The following is a 23,948-nucleotide window of genomic DNA, read 5'->3' on the forward strand; positions in this document are numbered from 1 at the left end:
TAGCAATCTCATTCATTAAGCTTTTCACAACCAACTACTCTACTAACTGTATCAATGTTTGTTGAAAAATTGAATCACACTCAATAAATTCTTCACATAAAGAATACTAAAAGTAATAGCGACACTTAGCTTGAAGCTGGTCGCTTGTTTTTTTAGCTTGAATGGCTGGCCCGACGGGACCCGTTTCGCCAAAAAATTGGCTTCTTCAGGGGTCTGTGTTCAGGCTATAAAACATACAAATATGTGATGAAATTGTGTAATATAAATAACTTACATAGAACAATCCTGTGACTTAACAATCTAAAACCACGGTCCTCAATGTGAACAGCCCAACTTGTTACTTTACAAGTGAAAAACGGCGCCGGCCACCTCCCTGCGTTGCATATGCGCAATATAAACTAACTGTTGATGACCTCATTCTCTAGGCTGGTGTCTAATTAGAAAAAAGAGCACCAGTCAATTGAAGCATTTAACCCTGTTGGTTTTAATGTTCCCAATCTAAAAATCCAGCGCCATTCTCTCTGATGGAATTTCTTTTGTCTATCACCTCCTCTACAATGTGGCGCTTCTCAATCTATACAGAAGCATCTTAAATCAGTAAATTTATGTTTGAATTGAATTTGATTGACAACCTAACTCTAAATGGACGCGTTGACATGCCTATAGACCATTTTTTATATGGACATTCAATGATGCACACAATGAAATCTGATGTCTGATTGCGAATTTCTTGCCAGTCGTGGGATTAATGAATTCTTTTTAAAGAAACTGCATTTACCACAATTGAAAAAAACCTTTAGGTAATAACCCCTTATCACGTGAGCCATCAATTATAGTCATCGCGGGACTCAAAATATCTTTTAAATTCCTATCGCGGGAAAAGGAAACGCGCAAATCAAAGTTATTGAACAAGGGATGAGACTGCACAATTCTCCGATTATATTTGATAATGTTCGCTGGTATAACGTAAAATACAGGTAAAGATCTTCTCTGCACTCTTCATTGCCCCATTATCTAGATCTTTCTTCTCTAATAATAAATCCCTAGTATAATATTTTGCTCTCTTCATGGCTTGTTTCAAAATCTTTTCAGGATACCCTCTACACGACAGTTTTTTCTTCAATTTGTTCGCTTGTATTCTAAAATGATTAAGTGAAAAACAATTTCGCTTTAATCTTAAAAACTAAGTTTTTCCTCAAAGCGACAGGGTGACAACTTCTATAATCCCAAACAGTATTCCTATCTGTTGATTTAATGTGAGTGTCAGATTCAAAATGATCTTTTTCTTGGAAAATAATCAGATCTACGAACACAATTCGGTCTCTAGCATATGTCATGGAAAATTGAATATTCAAATCACAGCTATTGAGCCATACTTTAAAATTCAACAGTTCTTGTTCAGTGCCTTTCCACAACATTAACTATGGATATGTTTTGGCATTTGTTAAGAAATACAGAAGGGTTGATTACAAGTATTTTATGAGGTGTTTGTAAATTGAAAAGTGGGTGGGAGAAAATAAGTCTTGTCTTTATCCTATTAAGTATATTGTGCTGTAATGATATTAATTTATGTAAATGCATCATCTTTTATGCACAACTGAAGTTTTAAAAATGAATAAAGAATATTTAAAACCCCACATCATCTATGTAGCAAAACCATTGACGAATGCAATTAAAAATGGAGAATGTTGGATCCACGTATTTTCAAAATTGTCCATGAAAAGGTTTGCCACTGATGGAGCAACTCCCATCTTTTGTTTGTAAAAACAATTGTTGTACAAGAAATCGTTTTCTTTCTGGTCAAAAACAACAAAGCAGGAGCTGGGGTTTGAAATAGCTCCAGCCTGGAACCCTGGGGACCACAAGGTGGGTGCTCCGACTGCTGAGCCATGGCAGGGGAAGAATTTATTGAGTGTGATTCAATTTTTCAACAAACATTGAGAGTTAGTAGAGTAGTTGGTTGGGAAAAGCTCAATGAATGAGACTGCTATACCTGCCAATTGCAGCATCAATCTCACCACAGTCTTTTTTGGGAAGCAGCTAAAGTGGTTCTCAGGGGGGACATTATAGCTTATGTAGCAGCGCGTTGTAAATGGATTTCAAGCGGCATTCTTCGTCTCGAGAAACGTTCTATGGCTCTGAAACGTTCTATGGCTATTTTCAGACACCTTTCCCCGCGTTGCATGAGGAACCCCATTGCATGACCGTACTAAGAAATCGCTTTTCTATGGAAAATATAAATTCCACCGTTTTGGGAACAAGACAGGGAAAATGCTGACCACCTTGACTAAGACTCGGCAGGACAATAGATATATTTCTAAGATTAAATGTGCCCCTGGCTCTTATTTCACGAGGCCGTCAGATATAGCAGATGACTTCTACCAATGCTTTTCGACTTTTTATTCCAGTCCCGGTCCTTATTGTGGTCCGGATTTTCTGGATTACTTGGAGGATGCGGCTATGCCCCAATTTACTGCCTTACAATGTGATACACTGAATAGGCCTATCCAAGGTACGGAGATTTAGAGAGCAATAAAGCATCTGCGTTCTTGTACAGCTCTGGGACCTGACGGGTTTTCTCCCACATTCTATAAAATGTTATCTTTACAGGTGTGCGAGCCTCTCTTGGTTTATTTTATTAGTGACTTGGAAAGCGGTGCATTCCCTGCTCATGCTATTGAAGCCACTATTACTTTGATCCCGAAGCCAAACAAACCTGGGGATGAGGTGGAGTCTTATCGCCCCATTTCTCTGATAAATGTGGACTTGAAGTTTTTAGCTCCTTTGTTGGCCAACCGTTTAACTCCTCTCTTACCTAATATTATCTCATTGGAGCAAGTGGGTTTTGTGCAGGGCAGACACTCGGTTTTGAATGTTCAATGGGCTTTGTTGGCTAGGGCTAGGGCACAATCTACAAATACACCGGACATATTAGTTGGCTTAGATGCAACTAAAGCCTTTGACCAAGTCCAGAGACATTATCTTTTTCAAACGTGGGACTATGTGGGCATTGGGAGTTGGTTTATGAATTCTCTGAAGGCACTGTATTCAATCCCAACCACTAAGGTTTTAGTGAATGGGCTCCTTACAAAATCTTTTGAGGTGGGCAGAGGGACGCGTCAAGAATGTCCGTTGTCCCCTTTGCTTTTCCTAATACACTTAGAACCCCTCTTGCGAGCTATCCAGCAAGATGATGAGTTGGAGGGCCTTCCTGAGGGTACATCTCAGCTACAGGTGCTGGCCTTTGCTGACGATCTACTTCTTATTTTAGCACAACCTCAGAGATCACTGACTAGGGCTTTAGAAATTTTGGATGAGTTTATTCAACGTTAACCCAGAAAATACATTAAACAAAAGTCCTTGGTGCTTCCCCTACAAGTTGCAGTCCGGGATACTTGGATGGGGCCTTCCCTCAATTGAGATATTTGGGTGTTGTACTGCCTCAGGATTTGACCCCCACTGCTTAATAAGACGAAGTAGAAATTACAAGCTTGGCGGGCTTACCCGTTAACTTTACTAGGTAAAATTGCTTTATACAATATGATGGTGATTCCTCAGTGGCTATACCTCCTACAGACACTACCATTACTGTTACAACATCGTCACTTGACTCTATTACATTGTTCACTGACCAATTACTTATGGGGGGGGGGGGGGAAACGTCCTTGTATTTCTTTGCATATACTATTTCTCCCAAGGGACAAAGGGGGTTTGGGAGTTACTGCACCTGGGCAAGGGGGAAAGGATGGAGAGCAGCAAGAAACAGCGTTATTCACTTTGTCAAAAGTGACTCGGACAAGAGGTCATAGACTGAAGCTAAGAGGGGTCAAGGCCATGACAAATGTCAGAAAGTTCTGCTTCACACAGCGGGTGGTGAACGCCTGGAACTCTCTGGGAAACCACCATTTTAGGATTTAAGGTAAAATTGGACGCACATCTTCTTGCGGGACACATTGAGGGATACAAATGATAAGGATTTGCCCAGGTATGCCTGGCTGAGCCTCCGCGTGTGTGGACCACCGGACTGGATGGACCCCAGGTCTGATCTGGTGCAGGCATTTCTTATGTTCTTATGGGCAGATTCAATATGGCCTGTCAACTTAGACATATGAATGATTGGGTAAAAAGGCTGAACACTCAGGCACTGTTGCTGAAAAGTGATTAGTCCCACAGAACCAATCACTTTAGTTACATACTCCATACTAAATGCTTGCCAGAGCGTGTTAACTCTTATGGGGACTTGTTTTTGTTTCCGGCAGGTCGAATTTGGAAACCCTTATGTAAATAGTTATCTATTATATTACATGTGACTCATATTTGTTTCAGGTGTTAAGGTCAGAAGGTACTCTGCAAACTTTGCAGGTGATACAAGAGTCCTTTCCTTTGGGGACTTTGGACTGGTATTCATATAGACAACTAGCTGATGCCCCGGCGTTGCACGGGTATTTAATTATAGCAATAACACTGTAAATGGATTCAAATAAAGATACTTTATAGTGGTGAATGAAATTATTTTTTTACAGCTTTATAAAAAGTACAATATTCAAATTATAATGTGAAATATTTGACAAAATGAATACAATACAACTAACACAAAACTTGATTATAAACAACATTTTTAGTTTCACCTCCAGGAGCAAGAACATATAAATTCTTGGGTGAAGAGACCCCCAGAACATATCACCCCAGTTAGTGAGGGATCTGCATACCAAGTTTCGGTCAAATCGGTCAAGCCGTTTTTGAATTACTGTGAGAATGGCAGCTCTTTACATTTTTTCCATTGACATGAATGGGTGAAATCTGATTTTCTGTTTGTAGCTCCACCCACGTGTGCAGGTGGGCAGCGAGACCCCCAGAACATATCACCCCAGGTAGTGATGGATCTGCATATCAAGTTTCGTTCAAATCGGTCCCACAGCTTTTTACATTTTTCCCATTGACTTGAATGGGTGAAATCAGATTTTCTGTTTGTAGCTCCGCTCACGTGTGCAGGTGGGCCGCGAGACCCCCAGAACATATCACCCCAGGTAGTGAGGATCTGCATACCAAGTTTCATTCAAATCGGTCAAGCCGTTTGTGAATTACTGTGAGAATGGCAGCTTTTTACATTTTTTCCATTGACATGAATGGGTGAAATCCGATTTTCTGTTTGTAGCTCCGCCCACGTGTGCAGGGGGGTCGCGAGAACCCAAGAACATATCACCCCAGGTAGTGAGGGATCTGCATACCAAGTTTCGTCCAAATTGGTCACAGTGAGAATGGCAGCTTTTTACATTTTTTCCATTGACATGAATGGGTGAAATCTGATGTTCTGTTTGTAGCTCCGCCCACGTGTGCAGGTGGGCCGCGAGACCCCCAGAACATATCACCCCAATTAGTGAGGGATCTGCATACCAAGTTTCGTTCAAATCGGTCAAGCCGTTTTTGAATTACTGTGAGAATGGCAGCTTTTTACATTTTTTCCATTGACATGAATGGGTGAATTCTGATTTTCTGTTTGTAGCTCCGCCCACGTGTGCAGGTGGGCCGCGAGACCCCCAGAACATATCACCCCAGGTAGTGAGGGATCAGCATACCAAGTTTCGTTCAAATCGGTCAAGCCGTTTTTGAATTACTGTGAGAATGGCAGCTTTTTACATTTTTTCCATTGACATGAATGGGTGAAATCTGATTTTCTGTTTGTAGCTCCGCCCACGTGTGCAGGTGGGCCGCGAGACCCCCAGAACATATCACCCCAGGTAGTGAGGGATCAGCATACCAAGTTTCGTTCAAATCGGTCAAGCCGTTTTAGATTTACTGTGAGAATGGCAGCTGTTTACATTTTTTCCATTGACATGAATGGGTGAAATCTGATGTTCTGTTTGTAGCTCCGCCCACGTGTGCAGGTGGGCCGCGAGACCCCCAGAACATATCACCCCAGGTAGTGAGGGATCTGCATACCAAGTTTTGTTCAAATCGGTCAAGCCGTTTGTGAATTACTGAGAATGGCAGCTGTTTACATTTTTTCCATTGACATGAATGGGTGAAATCTGATTTTCTGTTTGTAGCTCCGCCCACGTATGCAGGTGGGCCGCGAGACCCCCAGAACATATCACCCCAGGTAGTGAGGGATCAGCATACCAAGTTTAGTTCAAATCGGTCCCACAGCTTTTTACATTTTTCCCATTGACTTGAATGGGTGAAATCTGAAGTTCTGTTTGTAGCTCCGCCCACGTGTGCAGTTGGGCCGCGAGACCCCCGGAACATATCATCCCGGGTAGTGAGGGATCCGCATACCAAGTTTCGTTCAAATCGGGCAAGCCGGTTTTGCGTGATCGCAGCACATACATACATACATCCGATTTTATATATATAGATTACAGCATTATGTACATTCTCTGCCTAGCACTGCTCTTCTGGAGAAAATCCAAGAGAAATTATCTGAATCTCTTTGTTTAACTGCACAAGTGCCTATTTCACTACAATTTCACCATCGCTTCTTACAGGAGCTGGCGGGTGATTTAAACCATGAGGATTTGGCAAATTGATGGTCTCAGGATCTTCACATTACTATCTCAGCGGAATTGATTAAGAAGTGTTAAGCTGGGTGCCAAGTTACTGGTTTTGGCAGTGGAAAAAGAGCGTTATTATAAATTTCTGGTTCGGGCTGTGTTCCCAGATTGCATTAATATGGAACTGTTCCTGGAGACCCACTGATAAAATTGTATTTACCTTGAAATTATTGCTGGCACAAGCTCACACGGGTGTGTAGCTGTGGTTCAAAAAGCCATTTTCATGGGTATAAAGACTATTTTGCAGTGCTGGTTGTCACTCATACTCCAACAATAGTGCATTGGCACACTCAAATGATACAACCAGTGGGGTATGAGCGCCAGGTAATACCAGATATGGATTCTAAATTGGGCACCTTGTTTATCCGGTGTTGGACGCCATTTTGTTCAACGCTAACTTCAACTGCCAGAAGCAGACTTTTTAATTGACTCATTCATCATGGTTTAAGATTTTGGGTGGCTGTTCTCAAGGGGGAAGGGTGGGAGGTGGAAAGGGATTGCACTAATTGTATATTAACTTGTTATTGTGTTTTCTGTTTGGGTTGTACCTTGCAAAACTTGAATAAAAAGAATTAAACACAAGACCTGCTCCTGTTCCAAGACAGGAGGAAGGTCGTCTGAGGCCTTGGGCAAAATGGATGTGCTTCCCGCCACAACTGAGGGAAGGGCCATCGAGAAACTGTCACCTAAAATAATACACTGCACTGAAACCAAACTTGACTCCGCCGCTAACACTACAGCTGCAGCATTAAGGGAATCCCCAGCCTCCTCGGCGGTTCAAAACACCAAATTTGCCACACCGTCGGCAGATGAGCGATGCATGCATGAAGGGGAGCCTGATATGACACATGAAGCCAGCTCCCCCTCGAGGCGGCCGGAACATTTAGTGCACCCGTCAGCCGTATCCACCGCTCGGCTTGTGCTGCTTTTTTTTAAAGCGCTCATAATGAATGCGCCAAAAACCATGCACAATGCCATACAAAATTGGCAGCCTCAGGACCACTTTATGCTCCTTTTAATTCTTGTGTCTTTTTTTTTTTTTTAACTTCTCACAGCTCACCAGTTTTATCAAGAGAGCAGACCCCACTGGCACTCTAAACTGAAGTCTATGCCTAAAAGATGTCCAGGCGTACAGCTGAGGCTCCTCTAAATTCAGAAAACCTGGGGAGGTGAGGGAAATGAGGGGGGGGGGACTCGATCCTACCAAGTGTGGCACCCTCAAAAGGGTCCCCCCAAGCTCTGTCCGGACAGCAAAAGGTCAAGAAAGATTCACTAAATTAGATCCAACAGGCCTAAACAAAGCTCAGCACAGACTTATAAAAGAGATTGAACAAGATTGTAATAGGGACTGCAGCCAAAAGTTAGTGCCTCAGTCTCCACCTACTGGCAGAGGAGAATAATAAACTCATCCATTTCTGTGCCGGTCTGGAGGGACATTAAAGAAGATATCTATTGATGAACCCCGGAGATTGTGTTGTTCTGGTTTGAAAAGTTAGCAGTAGAATTTTAAAGTGAGTGGGAGTTAAGAGTTGAAAGCAGACTCGAAGAAGCGGGCTTTTAGCTTGGATTTGAATACTGCTAGAGACGGAGCTTGACGTATTGACTTAGGAAGTCTGTTCCAGGCATACAGTGCAGCAAGACAGAGGGAACGGAGTTTGGAGTCAGCAGTGGAGGAGAAGGGTACAGACAAGAGGGAGTTCATGGGACGAGGAGAGATATTGAGGGGTTTCAGAATGAATGAACCCTTATTTCTATAAAAAGCCCCAAAAATGGCACCCATAAATTTGGTCATGAACCTAAATTGCATGCACAATTTAACTGAATAACAAGCTACAGTTAGTAGCAATACCTGGCATTTTCACAATTAGAATTTTTAGCTGTCTGTATAAATTATGGTTCATTGAGATTTGAGTGGTTTATTGGTTTGTCATTAGAATGTTTTTTATGGCGATGTAGTTTGTTCTAATATTTATGAAGAAATTTTTTTTAAAAGTTTCGTTCTTAATCTTTCTTTTTCTGGTTTTAATGGAGTTCTTTTCTTGGTGAATGTGATTTATGCATTGTAAACCATTTGGATCCTTTTAGGCTGTTATGCGGTATATAAAGTTCTTAATAAACACGAAGATACATTTAGATGCAGGATCCGCACCTAAATTTAAGTGCGAGTCCAAAATGAGAGTGGAAATTAGCAGGTCATGTGTAGATCAGGGGCCTCTGCTCCCACCCTGAACCTTAACTAAAGAAGCCGTCAGGTAATAACATAACATCGTCTAGTATAACATAACACAGTTAGATTGAGTGAACTATAAGTGCTGGAAATAAGTGAGCTGTATTTTCCACCACCCTCTCAATCAGTTCCAAACTCAAGTCAGTGACTTTAGGGCCCATCCCAAGGGAATGAGTGAGGATGCGAAGCGCTAGCTTATCAAAGAAGCAACAAATGGAGTAGATGTATTTTAGAGTATAGAAGCAATGTTTGATTGAAAGCTCATGCTATCATCTAAAGTTTTATGAATGAAGTAAAGGTTACTGGACTCCCTGCTAAGGTGAAGGGCATCCCTTAGCCGCCTCCAGCTGATCCCAGGGCGTCTCTGAGTGCCTGTTACTTGGCATCTGGATTAAGTCCCTTCTTTTTTTCCCTGTTCTGGTTGCTTCCCTTTTGCATCCTATTCTAAAGATGTAAAAGGAGTCCAGGATGCTGTCTTGTGTTTACACTGTGAGAATGATAATGTACTTTGCCCTCCTGGACATGTTGTAGGGTCATGAAATGGTTCACTGTTGTTTAAAATATTGCTCTGGTCTACATAGTTGAAAAGAGTGTACAATCTATTGACTTCATCTGCCTAAAATGTAAGTCCCTACCTTAGCACATTGTAAGCTGAATAGATAAGAGTTTGAGCTGGAATAATCTTCCACTGCAGGTGATTGAGGCCAGCAGCGTGCCTGATTTTAAGGCCAAATGGGATCGACACGTGGGCTCTATTCACTAGGCAAAGGTAGAGGAGGGTCATTAGGGTGGGCAGACTAGATGGGCCGTGGCCCTTATCTGCCGTCTATTTCTATGTTTCTATGAGCCATGATGTACCCTTCCCTTCTGTACATTTAACTGTAAGAGTTAGATCAGTGTCCTGCTAGTGATCTTAGAACCAATGAGTGTTAAGAAAAGCTTTTTTTTCTGTTGTTCTCCCTCCCTTTTTTCTTATATTCTCTTCACATGCAGTTCTAATAGTAGGAACCTTTCTCACTGTTATGTTCCTCTATAGTTAAATATAGATTTATATGCTCTTTATACAGAAAGCTTTATTTTGACTTCATGTATTTGAACTGCTTCCTGTATTTTCTAAAAATACTCAATAAAAACTATTGAACTGGAAGAAAAGCTTTTTCTAGAATTCAGTTGTGTAGCCAGAAAACTGAATCCATCTCTCTGAAACTTGTCCTTTTTCCCGCCTCTGACTTAGACTTGCTCCCTATGTGCTAAATCGCTCTTCTTCCTTGGGGGGGGGCTAATGCATTGCAACGCCTGGGGGGTCCTGGGACGGGAAGGGCTGCTTTGGGGGGGTTTGTGCATTTCTCGAGAGCAGTTTGGGGCTCATTTAACCCTCCATCGCCCGGTGCAAAGCGAGCGCGCGCGCGCCCCCCGTGACGCAGTTCTGGTTCCGGCAGGGCGGAAGGGGAAGTGCGTCAGAGGGGGGCGGGGCGCCAGAGGCGGAAATCGGCGGCGGGCGACTTCCGGCATGAGTTTGAGGGTAGGATTTGTTTTGAGGGGGGGACGTGGGTGCAAAGCCCCGCTTCTGCCCCCCGTAAGCGCCATGGAGGGCGGGGGGAGGGGACTCGCCCCCCCTCCCCCGCCCAATGACGCTCAGCCACCGTGAATGATTTCTATGACGCTGCCCCTCAGTCCCCGCTCCCAAGAGCTTACAATGTAAACCAACTCCGGTCCTCGAGGCCGGAATCCAGTCGGGTTTTGGCAGGCGCTGCTTTCAAGGACTAGTCATGGGGGAGGGGGAAACCCTGAAAACCCGACTGGATTCCAGCCTCGCGGACCGGAGTTTCCTACCCCTACATCAATGGTTCCCACCAGGCCAGCCGGGTTTTCGGGATAGCCCTAATGAATATGCATCAGAGAGATCAGCCTAGAATGGAGGTGCCAGGCATGCAAATCTGCCCCATGCATATTCATTAGGGCTCCAGGACGGGGTTGGGAACAACTGGGCTACATCAAAAAGGTGGGGTTCGAGTCTGCTTTTAAGCAAGGGAAGGGGCTCAGGCCTAGGGGGCAGCTAGAGCAGGAGTAGGAACTCCGGTCCTCGAGAGCCGTATTCCAGTCGGGTTTTCAGGATTTCCCCAATGAATATGCATTGAAAGCAGTGCATGTAAATAGATCGCATGCATATTCATTGGGGAAATCCTGAAAACCCGACTGGAATACGGCTCTCGAGGACCGGAGTTCCCTACCACTGTGTCAGAAGGAAACAGGTCCTCATGGCACTGGAGGAGGAGAGTGTGGCGCAGGGGTGTCAAAGTCCCTCCTGGAGGGCTGCAATCCAGTCAGGTTTTCAGGATTTCCCCAATGAATATGCATTGAAAGCAGTGCATGCAAATAGATCGCATGCATATTCATTGGGGAAATCCTGAAAACCCGACTGGAATACGGCTCTCGAGGACCGGAGTTCCCTACCACTGTGTCAGAAGGAAACAGGTCCTCATGGCACTGGAGGAGGAGAGTGTGGCGCAGGGGTGTCAAAGTCCCTCCTGGAGGGCTGCAATCCAGTCGGGTTTTCAGGATTTCCCCAATGAATATGCATGCGATCTATTTGCATGCACTGCTTTCAATGCATATTCATTGGGGAAATCCTGAAAACCCGACTGGATTGCAGCCCTCCAGGAGGGACTTTGACACCCCTGGGTTAGAGCTACAGCTTCAGCACCCTCAGGTGGTGGGTTCAAACCCTGGGCAAGTCACTTTATCCCCCCCATTGCCCCAGGTACGTTAGATAGAATATGAGCCCACCGGGACAGCCAGGGAAAAATGCTAGAGTACCTGAATAAATTCATGTGAACCGTTCTCAGCTCCCCTGGGAGAACGGTATAGAAAATGGAAAAAATAAAAAAAATACTTTAATGGCCTGACAATTTCTACATCTGTTGTTAACGTATTATGGGAAGGATCTGGAGCTCTGATAGTTGTCGTTTGTGGCTGATGTTCCAAAGTTTTGTTTGTGAGGAGGGGGATATTTTAATTGTATTAATCTTTTATTACTAATTCATGTATTTTAATTCATTTTTTAAAATATGTTGTTTTAATTTCTGTATTATTCTTCCCTGTGTATGAATTGGTTTTCATATAGACCACTCTGGACAACGTGTTTTAAGTTAAGATAGAAAGAATCAGATATCTATAGATATAGCCAAACAATTAAAATTATTAAAAATAAAGCTCAGAAATCACTTAGCAGCATTGTAGTTCAGATGCTTCAAAGAGAGCACATATGTGGGGATATTATGTAGTTAGTACAGTAATATTGTTTTCTGGATAATAAGTATAACCATGTGGTGTAGCCAGATGGCTGATTTAGGATGGGCACCCAGCATCCCCCCCCCCAAAAAAAAAAAAAAAACCAAACTAAAAACAGAAATACCCAAGCTAGTGGGATCCTCGTGTACATTTAGACAAAGACCTTCTTCTGACCAGAGCACTTGCACCCTGGGCAGCTGCACCAATGTCCCCAAGTCACTGCCACTACCAGCCCCCAGCATAGCAAAAACTGAGCACTAGCAGGAGACTAGCTGCAGGGGCTCAGGGACACATCGGTTGCAAGTGTTCTGGCTGGAAGAAAGTCTTCAGCTGGCCAGTCACACTAAGGGAGCACCAGTTTTGGGTGGGTGGACTCAGGCCCACCCATGACTGCAGCCATCATGAACCATTATCTATTCTTTGAATCAGTTTATGTATTTAAATGATCTCTGTCATTCTCTCTCCGCAATCAGGATTGGCCACGGATGTGTGACCCTGTGCCATGGTGATGGATCTAAAGGTGACCAATCAGAATCAAGAGCAGTTTCTGCTCCTCGCTAAGGCTGCGAAAGGGGCGGCATTGGCAACACTCATATCCCAGGTCCTAGAGGCCCCAGGGGTGTATGTCTTTGGAGAGTTACTGGATATGCCCAGTGTGAAAGAGGTGAGCACAGGAAGATTATCCTTCTGACTGTCTTGGGTGGGGAGTGCTACTCGCTCTCTAGTCAAGGAAATTCCTTGTTTTGTTCATATACAAAATTATGGTTGGTAAGAAAGGACATAACAGCAATGATCGCAGTGGTCAGAAAATAGAACGCCATGAGTGATCTTCTCTCTCTAGCTGCTGTTTCATTAAACCTGTTTTCTCTCTTGCTTTTTACCTAGTTGGCGAGTGGTGATCATGCTTCCGTCTACCGTCTGCTCAATGTTTTTGCGTATGGAACCTATGCTGATTACCTGGGTACGTACTCTACATCTGATTATGTGTGTAAATACCTCTCCTTCCTATTCATCCAGAAGGTATGGGTTATGCCGCTCAGCCAGCAGATGGACACAGAGAACAAAGACTTGTCTACCCTGCCTTTGTAGGGCACCATGCAGCCCCCTTGCTCTTTAGTGTTCTCTGTCTCCAGCAAATGGTGACAGCCATAAGAGCCTGCTCAGGAGGGTACTGAGCACCCCCCAAATATAGCAAGCTCCTTCATAGGTGTTTGGCATTTTGAAATGGTGGTGTCTGAAGTCACAGTAGATCAGCAAACATGGAAAGGGTTTTAATTCAACAAACACATGTGCCTCACATGGCCATGTTTGGTCGGAAGGCTGTGTCAGAGGCATAAACCAGAGAGGTACAGTCCAAAAGCTAGTTCTGTAGCAAATGTGCAAGAATATTGCCAGCAAATGGAGGACTGTGGAGAGGTGTTTGTCTGCTCTTGCGTTGGATGTTTGGAGATCCTTCAAACACTACTGAGAGGTCACCAATGATTTTTAAAAGTTCATATTTTCAGGAGTATGAAAAAAAAAATAAAAAGGTGAGGCAATTACTAAGGCCAGCATTGCTGATTAGGTCAAAGAGGTCCAGCATATATCCTTCAAGGTAGGGTTACCATATGGCTGCAGAAAAAAAAAAAAAGACGTCCATTGAAAGCAAAACTCAGATGTCTCAATCTGTCCTCCTTTTTCTGAAGCCTTATGGCAACTCCAAGGCTGAGTGCCTGCAAGGGCCCTAAGGATATGGATTTCTTGGCCAGAGTCTCGAGGTTGCAGTCCTACAGAGCTCTTCCATCTTCCTCTAAGCGTGTAGGCTGGATTTCTTAGCCAGGGAAAAGATGGCCTTTGAAGTAGGAATACTTAGAGCAAAGCAGGAGTTGCAGGTTCCCACCCGGCCTATTAGATCTGGCCTAGTTTGGTGGACAAAAAGGAAAGAAGAATTTGAGCTTACCTGCTAATTTTCTTTCTTTGCGTCCTACCAGACCACTCCAGCATCCTGCCTTACTGCTATTTATCTGTATTGTACAAAAGATTGTGTAGACGCTGCTTGCTTTGTAGTTGGAGGATAACCAGGCAGCTTTTGGGGTGGGTGTTTGTTTATAGATTTGGAATCTCTGGATACCCCCCCCCTTCCAAATGGGTCTAGGTGTAGTTGTTTTCCCTTTGTTTTGTTACAGAGATACTAAAGAGCAAGTGGCTGCATGGTGCCCTGTAGACAGCAAGACTTCCACGTCTGTCTTCCTCTCGCTCACCCTCTGGCTTGCTGCTGCACCTCCCACCCTTTGCCTTCTCAGTTACCTGGGTAAGTGCCACACCTTCAACCCTCTGCCCTGCTGGTGCTGGAGTATATGTGCAATGCCTGTCGTCTTGATTGACTGCAATTCACGATCTTGTTTTCTTTGGCGGTGCTTTGACCTGCACGCCAGATCAGGCGGTATAGTAAGCCCTGGGGATATGCCTTGCTTCCCATCCCTAGCCCTGCTGATCAGCTGCTTTGTTCCCCCCTCCCTCCTCTGCCTGACTTGGTTAAGCTCTTGTGTCTTCCTCTGTCTCTCGTGACTTGCAGCTGGTTCTTCCAGCCTCCCGCCACTCAGCCAGGCTCAGAAGAACAAGCTCAGGCATCTCTCCATAGTCTCACTGGCAGCCAAGATTAAGGTGAGTGGCTTCTCTGTCTGGTTTTCTTCCTTTTATTTCAGTTTCTCGCTTTGGGTCATTAACATTCTTCTTTCCTGTCTTTTCCCTTCCTCCCTGCAGTGCATTCCTTATGCTGTTCTCCTGGAGGAACTGCGACTGAAAAATGTTCGCCAGCTGGAGGATCTCATTATCGAGGCCATCTATGCGGACGTGGTTCGTGGCACGCTGGACCAGCGGAACCAGAGACTGGAAGTTGATCACAGCATTGGGCGAGACATTCGTCGCACAGACCTGGGAGCAATTGCTCACACGCTACAAGAGTGGTCAGCATCTAAGCATCAGAAGGCTTTGCACTCATGTTGAGGGTTGAAGAATCAAAGATCAAGGGAGCTAATGAGACCACCAAGAGTCAGAGAAAGATTGGGCTGGAAGGGATCTCAGGAAATCCCCTAGAATCTGAAAAAAAATGGGGCTGGGAGGGATTTCAAGAAAGAGTCAGAGAGAGGTAGGCTTGGAGAGAACTGTGTTGATGTCTCTCTTAAAATTACAAAAAAAAGAACATGGCCTAAAGACAAAACAACTAACTTCAAATCTTTTGCTATGGAATTGTATTATTAGAAGCCTGAGTCTTTAGAAAATGACATCTGAAAAAGAGCATTTGGCTTCTCCTGGTACTTGTCCTTTGCTTTCTTGAATTCAGATACCACTTTATCTTATGGCCTTGGTGGGAGGCCCTACCATGCATCCCCCCATCCTTGCTGGTGTGATGTGGTGCGGCAGGTTTGCGCTGCAGGCGCTGAGTTTGACCTGATGATTTGTAGCAATGATGCCTTCTAATTCATAAATGGATTTTTTAAACATGTCTGTCCGGGCTCAGGACTGGCCTCGGGTATTTGATCCTACGCCATAGTGAGAGGTCTCGGTCAGAATCAGAGCAGGTTTTTGCCTGTACAGGCAATGTAAAATCTAGACACTCACTTTCTGAATCTGTGTTTAGAGTTCTATAATGGAAAACAGGTGCGTGCTTTCTGGTATAGAATATTAGCCTAGGTGGGAGCGTCTGAATTTATCTACCTGCTATTTAAGATACGTGTGTATTTACAGAATAGCACTTCACTGGATTTTCAGCATTCACATGTGTGTTAGAATGACCCCTCCACGTGCGTTCAAAGTTTAATGGCTGATTTGAGCTCTGCTGAACCAGTTATGTGAGGAAACGAGAAACTCAGCTTTCCTGTGCTGGGGAAGGGGTGTTGAGAGGTCCTCCACTGCAATTAACGTGTTCCATGTGAACTGAGAGTGTGTCTATAGCCTCCCTCTGATAACTATTCAGCTTGATGTCCCCAGGAATTTCTCAATGAATAGAATAAAGGTTAATAATTCTGCATGTAAGGTGATAACCTCTTTTTCTTTAGCACTCTCCAGACCAGTAGAGGTTAACTTTACGAATGGGTATATATCTAATCATGACCAGCAGGTGGAGACTGAAAACAAAACTTTGGGACAGTATATACTATCCTCCCTTCTCTATTTCCCTCAGTCTTCTTTCAGTCTCCAGCAGGTGTTGAGTGATCTGTACCCATCTCTCTTGGTAGGGCTGTTGGAATTTGTTTAGGGGTTTATTGTCCCTGTTTTTGGCCGGACGGAGCTTGGTCGGGCCCTGTTTGGGGGTCCGTCCGACCTCGGGGGTGTCAAACCCGGCGGGTCACGAGCGGGGTCCCTCCCCCCACTTCCTCCACCTCCCCATATTTTTTTAGAGGAGCCTCAGCAGTAAGCCTTGCCCCCTAAGTCAAGCAAGGCATATTGCTTCGAGAGCCTGTGGAGTCTGTTCTGTAAAAAAAAAAAAAAAAAAATCCTGAGGTAGTGCTGGTCTGAAGGGTTGTTTCCCTTTAAGAAAACTGTATTTTACTGTATTTTTTCATGTAACCAGCACTTTTTTATAGCTAGGTCGCGTCTGGAGCAATTGTGCCCTTCTCCGGGGGAGTAGGCCACAATTTTAGTCCAGCCGCGAGGCACTCGCGGCCGGCCTGAACTCGGCGGTTTGGGTCGGTGAGGTGGTGGAGCTCCGTCGGCAGCGGCTGCAGGCGCCCAGAGCTCCCCGCCGATGGTGCCTCGCGAGTCGGCTTGGAGCAGTGGGGAAGCCCGGTCTTCCACAACCGCCCACGGAGGGATTCCCCGAAGGATTCCCTCTCAGCTGATTTTTTGACAGCTGATGCCGACTTGCCTGTCTTAGCGGCTGAGACTGTTCAGTCTTCTCAGCCGCTACAGGCCATGGAGGGAGCATTTTTGGCGGGAACTTCGCCATTTTCTTTGTCTGGCCCCTCCATTTTGTCTGCAACCTCAGGTGACCTTCCCCCTGTATGGCGAACACAGGGGCAGGTTTCAGCATGGACCCCTGCTGGGGCAGGGAGTCCCTGGGGACCCCCAGGGGTTTTTTGCCCCCAATTTATTTTCTTTCTTTGTGCGGACTTTTGGGGGTCCCACGTGCGCCTGGGGGGTTTCGGGGGGGGTTTCCCTCCGCGCCCCCTATGGCTTTGCCTCCCTCTTTTCGTTTGGCGTCCCCTCTTCCTCCTCCCTCATCCAAGCGCCCGCGGGGGGGCTTGGATTGCGAATTGGTGGGCGGAGGAGCGTGTTGGCCTGGTTGAGGACCTGGCTGCTTTGGCGGGCTTCCAGGATCCTCTAGAGGGGACGCCTGTTGGCAGCGGGGCGGCGGGTTTCCCGTCTTCCAGAGCAGATGCGTCCGTGGTGCGCTTTTTTATTCAGAGGGATGAGCTTTTAGACCTGTGTAGCAGGTCTCCTTGGTGCTGCATTTTTGCAGTGGCGCCGCCGGAGACCCCGCGTATGGGGGCCCCTCTGCTTCAGGGGGTCTGTCCTGGTTCCCGCTCTTTTCCTGTGCGTCAGGATTTGCGGGATTTTGTGTTGGCGCAGTGGCCTATGGGCGCAGTTTCGTTTGGTGTGCGCCTTGGCTCTTGGGTATCCCGTCCCGGAGGGAGGTAGGGCTACCTTAATTTCGCCAATGGGGAACGCGGTGGTCTCGGCACTTCCTAAGCGGCATACCGTGCCTGTTATGGACGGTTCTGCTCTTAGGGTCTCGGAGGCGCGTGCGTTAGAGACTCTTCTTAAGTATGATTTTGATGTCTCTGCCTTTGGGGTCCAGGCGGCTGTTTGTGGGGAGCTAGTCGCTCGCGCCGTGTTTCGGTGGGCTGAGCGTGTCCTGGATCGGGAGTCTGATGACTGGTCTCTAGTGGATCAGGAGGTAGCGAAGATTGCGATGGCTGCCTCGTTCCTCTCAGATGCTCTTTATGACTTGGTGCGGATTTCGGCTAAGTCTATGGCATGGCCGCGCGGCGTATTTTGTGGCTGCGCGCTTGGGCGGCGGATTCTGCGTCCAAAGCTAAGTTTACTAAAGTTCCCTTTAGGGGGTCTTTTTGTTTGGAGAGGAATTAGATGAGTTGATTCAGACTCTGACGGACTCGAAGGTGCCCCGTCTGCCTGAGGACCGTGCCCGCCCTGCGTCTAGGTGTGGGGCTGCCCGGGGGCGTTTGCGGGAATTTCGCAAGTATCGCCCGGGGCGTGGGGCTGCTTCTTTCCCGGCTCAGGGTTTTTCCCGGGGTCGGTTCTTCCAGCGCATGCAGCCCTTTCGGGGGGCCCGTCGGGGGGCAGGGAATCCCTCCGCCGGTTCCCCCGCTTCCCGTCCTGCGCAATGACTCCTTGCCGGCGCCCCCTTTGGTTCCGGTGGGGGCCCGGCTGCGCAAATTTTTCCCCAAATGGGCCGAGATCGCGTCCGATCAGTGGGTCCTTGAGGTGGTGCGGGACGGTTACGCTCTGGAGTTTACCCGCTCTCTGCCGGACCTTTTCCTCGCTTCTCCATGTCAGACTCCATGGAAGACGCAGGCTTTTCGTCAGACCCTTCAGCGTTTGCTAGATCTCGAGGCAGTGGTGCCGGTGTCCCCTACGGAGTGGGGCACCGGCAGGTACTCCATTTACTTTGTGGTGGCCATAAAGGAGGGGACCTTTCGGCCCATCCTGGATGTCTCTCGATCTGACGGAGGCCTACTTGCAGGTTCCAATTCGGGCCTCTCATCAGCACTTCCTTCGCTTTGCGATCTTGGGGCGGCACTTTCAGTTCTGTGCGCTTCCCTTTAGTCTGGCCACGGCTCCTCGGACGTTCACCACGGTAATGGTGGTCGTCGCGGCAGCCTTGCGGTCGGTGGGCATCCTGGTTCTCCCCTACCTGGACGACTGGTTGATTCGGGCAAAGTCGTTGCAGGAGAGCTCCCGGGTTACGGCTCGGGTGGTGGAGTTTCTCCGGTCGCTGGGCTGGGTGGTCAACCTTTCCAAGAGTCGGTTGGTCCCGGCTCAGCGTCTGGAGTGCCTTGGGGTTATGTTCGACATCTCCTTGGGGAAGGTCTTCCTTCCAGAGGCCCGGGTGAGCAAATTGCAATCTCAGATTCGCCTGCTTTTGGCGTCCCGGGGTCCTCGGGCGCGAGATTTCCTCCAAGTCCTGGGGTCAATGGCGGCGTCCCTGGACGTGGTGAGGTGGGCGCGGGCCCACATGCGTCCTCTTCAGTATGCTCTGCTCCGGAGGTGGTCTCCCCGGAGGCAAGATTTGGATGTTCCGGTTCCCCTGCGAGGCTTGGCGCGCTGCAGTCTGCGCTGGTGGCTCCGGACCCCTCACCTGGTTCAGGGGGTGGGTCTGGATCTCCCGCAGTGGACGGTGCTCCTTACGGATGCGAGTCTCCTCGGTTGGGGGGCTCAGTTTATGGGCCACTCAGCTCGGGGCACCTGGTCCGCGGAGGAGGCCTCCTGGTCGATCAACGAGTTGGAGACCAGAGCGGTCAGGCTGGCGCTGTTAGCTTTCCACTCCCTTTTGCTGGGCAAGTCGGTCAGAGTCCTGTCGGACAATGCCACGGCGGTGGCTTATGTCAATCGTCAGGGGGGCACCAAGAGCACTCCTGTGGCGCAGGAGGCGGCTCGGCTCATGGTTTGGGCGGAGTCCCATCTTCTGGACCTCTCGGCTTCTCATATAGCCGGGGTAGAAAATGTTCAGGCAGACTTCCTCAGTCGTCACTTCCTGGATCCAGGAGAGTGGTTTCTCGGCGCCGGAGCGTTTCGGTTGATAGTGCAAGATTGGGGGCAGCCCCTGATGGACCTGATGGCCACGAGTGGCAACGCCAAAGTGCCCCGCTTCTTCAGTCGTCGCAGGGAAGGGCTGGCCGAGGGTCTGGATGCTCTGGTCCAGCCGTGGCCAACGGAGGGGCTGTTGTATGTGTTCCCTCCTTAGCCGCTGGTGGGCAGAGTGCTTCTTCGCATTGTTCACCATCCGGGTTTGGTGGTGCTGGTGGCTCCGGATTGGCCTCGACGTCCGTGGTATGCGGATCTGGTGAGACACCTGGTGGCGGTTCCTCTTCCTCTGCCTCTCTCGGACGACCTTCTGATGCAGGGTCCCATTCCCTTGTTCGACCCGTCTCTCTTCTGTCTTACGGCGTGGCTCTTGAAAGGGGTCGCCTTAGCAAGAAGGGATATTCAGACAAGGTGATCGCTACACTGTTGGGGTCCCGGAGGCTTTCTACCTCTCGGGCTTATGTGCGGGTTGGGCGTCTCTTTGAGGAATGGTGTCGGGCGCGGGGAGTGACCTCTTTTCGCGCTTCTCTGCCTAACATTCTAGAGTTCTTGCAGGATGGCCTGGATAGAGGCCTGGCTTGGTCTTCTCTCCGGGTTCATCTTGCGGCCCTGTCGACCTTTCAAGGGTTGGTGTCAGGTCAGCGTTTATCGGCTCTTCCTGATGTGATTCGGTTTCTGCGGGCGGCCAAGTTGCTTAGGCCTCCCCTACGGCCCTCGGTTCCCTCTTGGGATCTTAATCTGGTTCTCTCTGTTTTGGTGCGCCCGCCTTTCGAGCCCTTGGACGACTGTTCTTTGAAGGACCTTACTTTGAAGGCGGTCTTTTTGGTGGCCATTACTTCTGCTAGGAGTATTTCTGAGCTGCAGGCTTTCTCTTGTAGGGCTCCCTTCTTGGAGTTGTCTAGGGAGCGGGTCGTCTTGCGGCCTGTTCCTTCCTTTCTGCCGAAGGTTGTTTCTCCTTTTCATGTCAATCAATCGGTGGTTCTCCCGGTCTTGGGTGGTCGGGAGGGCTCTTCTGAGCAACGGCAGCTGCGCAAGTTGGATGTCGGTCGGGTCCTTCGCTCTGATGTGCAGCGGACCCAGGAATTCCGGAAGTCCGATCATCTCTTTGTCCTCCTGGCTGGTCCTCGTCGGGGAGCTGGCGCTTCTAAGGCTACTATTGCGCGCTGGATCAAGGAGACGATTGCTTCCGCTTATCTTCTGAAACAGCAGCCTGTTCCGGAGTTTCTCAAGGCTCATTCCACTCGGGGTCAGGCGGCTTCTTGGGCTGAGTCGTCGCTCGTGCCTCCGGTGGATATTTGTAAGGCTGCGGTTTGGTCCTCCTTGTATTCTTTTGTTAGACATTATCGGGTAGATGTTCAGGCGCGTCGGGACGCGGTGTTCGGTGAGCGTGTTCTGGTATCGGCCCTTCGGGGGTCCCGCCCGTGAGAGGGACTGCTTTGGTACGTCCCATTCGTAAAGTTAACCTCTACTGGTCTGGAGAGTGCTAAAGAAGGAGAAATTAGGTTCTTACCTGCTAATTTACTTTCTTTTAGCTTCTCCAGACCAGTAGAGGTCCCCACCCTGTCTGTTGTTGTTGTTGTTGTTGGGGCTGTTTTCGCGGGCAGTTTTTGTTTTTTGCTGCGGGTTCTAGTATTTTTCTAGGGCCGGGGAGAATTAAAGAACAGCGGCTGTGGCTCGGCTGGCTTAGCTGGCGAGCTGTGGGGACATTTTCCTTCGGGTATTTCTCCTCTGCATTTTCCAACAGCATTTGGGTATGTTATTTGTTACTCCTGTTCGGAGTATTGTTTTCTTCCTGTTTTCCAGTTCTTGGTTCTGCTTGGCTATTCGGCAGACTGAGGGAAATAGAGAAGGGAGGATAGTATATACTGTCCCAAAGTTTTGTTTTCAGTCTCCACCTGCTGGTCATGATTAGATATATACCCATTCGTAAAGTTAACCTCTACTGGTCTGGAGAAGCTAAAAGAAAGTAAATTAGCAGGTAAGAACCTAATTTCTCCTTTTCACTACTTTCAAAGAAACTAAAATCCCCTCAAGTGCACTGATGTAAGGTCCGATCTTGGGAAGGATATCCTTGTTCTCTTCTGTCTCTCCCTCTAGCATCTGACGCAGTGCTTGCATTTCGCTCTTTGTCTTGTATTCATTCTCAGCGTTTCCTCTGCCAGGTGCTCAGGCTGTGAAACAATGCTTTCTGGGATTGAGGAGCAGATCAGTCGAGCCAATCAGCAGAAGGAGCAGCAACTGAGCATCAACCAACAGATTGAGAGCGAGGTAAAGGTGCTCATATATAAGATGTATGTGATTATGAAGGTACCGAGAGCAGGGTTCATAAATGCAAATCCCACTTCTGCCACCACCTCTTACTGTGTGGCCTTTAAAACTGCTCTGCTTTCCCACAGGTGACAAATCTCAAGAAGACAATTAAAGTGACCACAGCAGCTGCTGCATCCCAAGACCCCGAGCAGCATGCGGCAGAGATGAGAGAGCCCCCGGCTGGGACCAACCAGCGGCAGTCTAATAAGAAGGCATCAAAGGGCAAAGGGTAAGCACTGGGTGACAACTCTTGCCGTTTGCCCTCCTCCTTCACCACTAGGACCCAGTGTGGGGATACAGTTGTGGGCTTTAGCCATCCAATAACTCAGCAGGAAGAGAACTGATCAACAGTAGGGTATTAAGAAAGCAGGTGAGAGGGGGATAAGGATGTGACGATTGGCTGCATGGTCATAAAAATATGACAGCAGATAAAGGCCAAATGGCCTGTCCAGTCTGCCCATCCACAATCTCCTCTCACTAAGAGATCCCATGGGCCTGGTCACTTCTGGTTCTCACTGCCTGTCTCTTGTTTTATTTCAGGCTTCGTGGCAGTGGGAAAATGTGGTCTAAGTCCAGCTAAGGTGTTAATAAGAGGGGGAGACTCAGAAGAAACTGGAACCCAGTGCTGCTGTCGCCCTCCCTGCATGTTTTTCACTTCACTCCTTTTCTCCTCCAAATTCCCACCTGTCATCTCCCACTAATCCCAAGCCATAAAGTTGATCAAGACACCTTGAGAAGAAGCTCCACAGTGGTCTCTGCCCTTGTGCTGTGCCTGGCTGTGGCGGTGCTTGAATTAATATTAATATGCCTAGAAATAAACCGAGTGAATTACGTTTCGCACACTTGCCAGTTGCCTGTTTCGATGATTTTTGTAGGAGGCTGTAAAAGTGTCCCCGGAGAGAGAAAGAAAGCCGTATACAGAGACACCCTGTGGAACGATGCTGGTGAGAGAGGTGTATCTCAGCCTCTGGGTCTTTGAGCTATTGCGCTCTCTCATATTCAACATTCTTTCTTGACCGACAATTTGTCCATGTTGGTCCCAAAATAAGCTGAAGCGAGTATGGTCTGAGGGAGGGGAGACAAATTTCCCTACACACATGCACATACAGGTGATAACTGCACCCTGGATTGGCTACTTCGGGTGTGAAAGTGTCTGATTCAAAACTCTATCGAGCCTATAAACAAGCAATAAAATTTGTTTTTAAAAAGGGCAGGTGAAATGGCCTTCCAGATCTCTGTCTTTAATAAAGACTGGAAAGCCATCTAACCTCCCTTTCTTCTTCACGTTACTTAACCCCCAGGAATCAGCAGTGGCTTTTCCAAGGTCTACCTTTACAGTTTGTGAATTTTAGTACACTTGCAGAGGGTCACCTGTAGTCAGATGGCAGGACATGTTGAAAGCAACCATGCGAGTGACACTGCAAGAACCAATTTCTTTTTAGATCTGTAATTCATCAAGTCGCTAGGACTCGAACACAAGTCGATGGCAAGACATTCCCACCCTCTGAAAAGAGATGGCTGAGAGGTGATATGATAGGGGTCTCTTATCAGTGAAGTTACTTGGAAATACTTTTAAAACAAATAGGAAGAAATAGTTTTTCACTCAAGAAATGGTTAAGCTCTGGAATCAGTTGCCAGAGGATGTGGTAACAGCAGTTGGTGTATCTGGGCTTAAAAAAAGTTTGGACAAGTTCCTGGAGGAAGAGTCCATAGTCTGCTATTGAAATAAGCATGGGGGAAGCCACTCTGCCAGGTACTTGTGACCTGGATTGGCCACAAAAGCAGGATACAGCGGACTGCAAACAGTCTGCGTGTTTTCCAGA

General features: G+C 47.3%; 1 protein-coding gene across 1 annotated transcript; it reads left to right on the top strand.

The window, feature by feature from the left end:
- The first annotated feature begins 10,236 nt into the window (after positions 1–10,236).
- On the top strand, positions 10,237–22,970 carry COPS7A (COP9 signalosome subunit 7A). The gene is made up of 8 exons (XM_033925662.1): positions 10,237–10,300; positions 12,543–12,733; positions 12,955–13,030; positions 14,624–14,712; positions 14,812–15,014; positions 21,978–22,083; positions 22,212–22,354; positions 22,666–22,970. The coding sequence occupies exons 2-8, from the start codon at positions 12,572–12,574 to the stop codon at positions 22,703–22,705; spliced, it is 819 nt and encodes a 272-aa protein (XP_033781553.1). The 5' UTR covers positions 10,237–10,300; positions 12,543–12,571; the 3' UTR covers positions 22,706–22,970.
- Positions 22,971–23,948: the final 978 nt, after the last annotated feature.

This window comes from Geotrypetes seraphini, chromosome 16 (assembly GCF_902459505.1).
Source record: "Geotrypetes seraphini chromosome 16, aGeoSer1.1, whole genome shotgun sequence".
Lineage (NCBI taxonomy): Eukaryota > Metazoa > Chordata > Amphibia > Gymnophiona > Dermophiidae > Geotrypetes > Geotrypetes seraphini.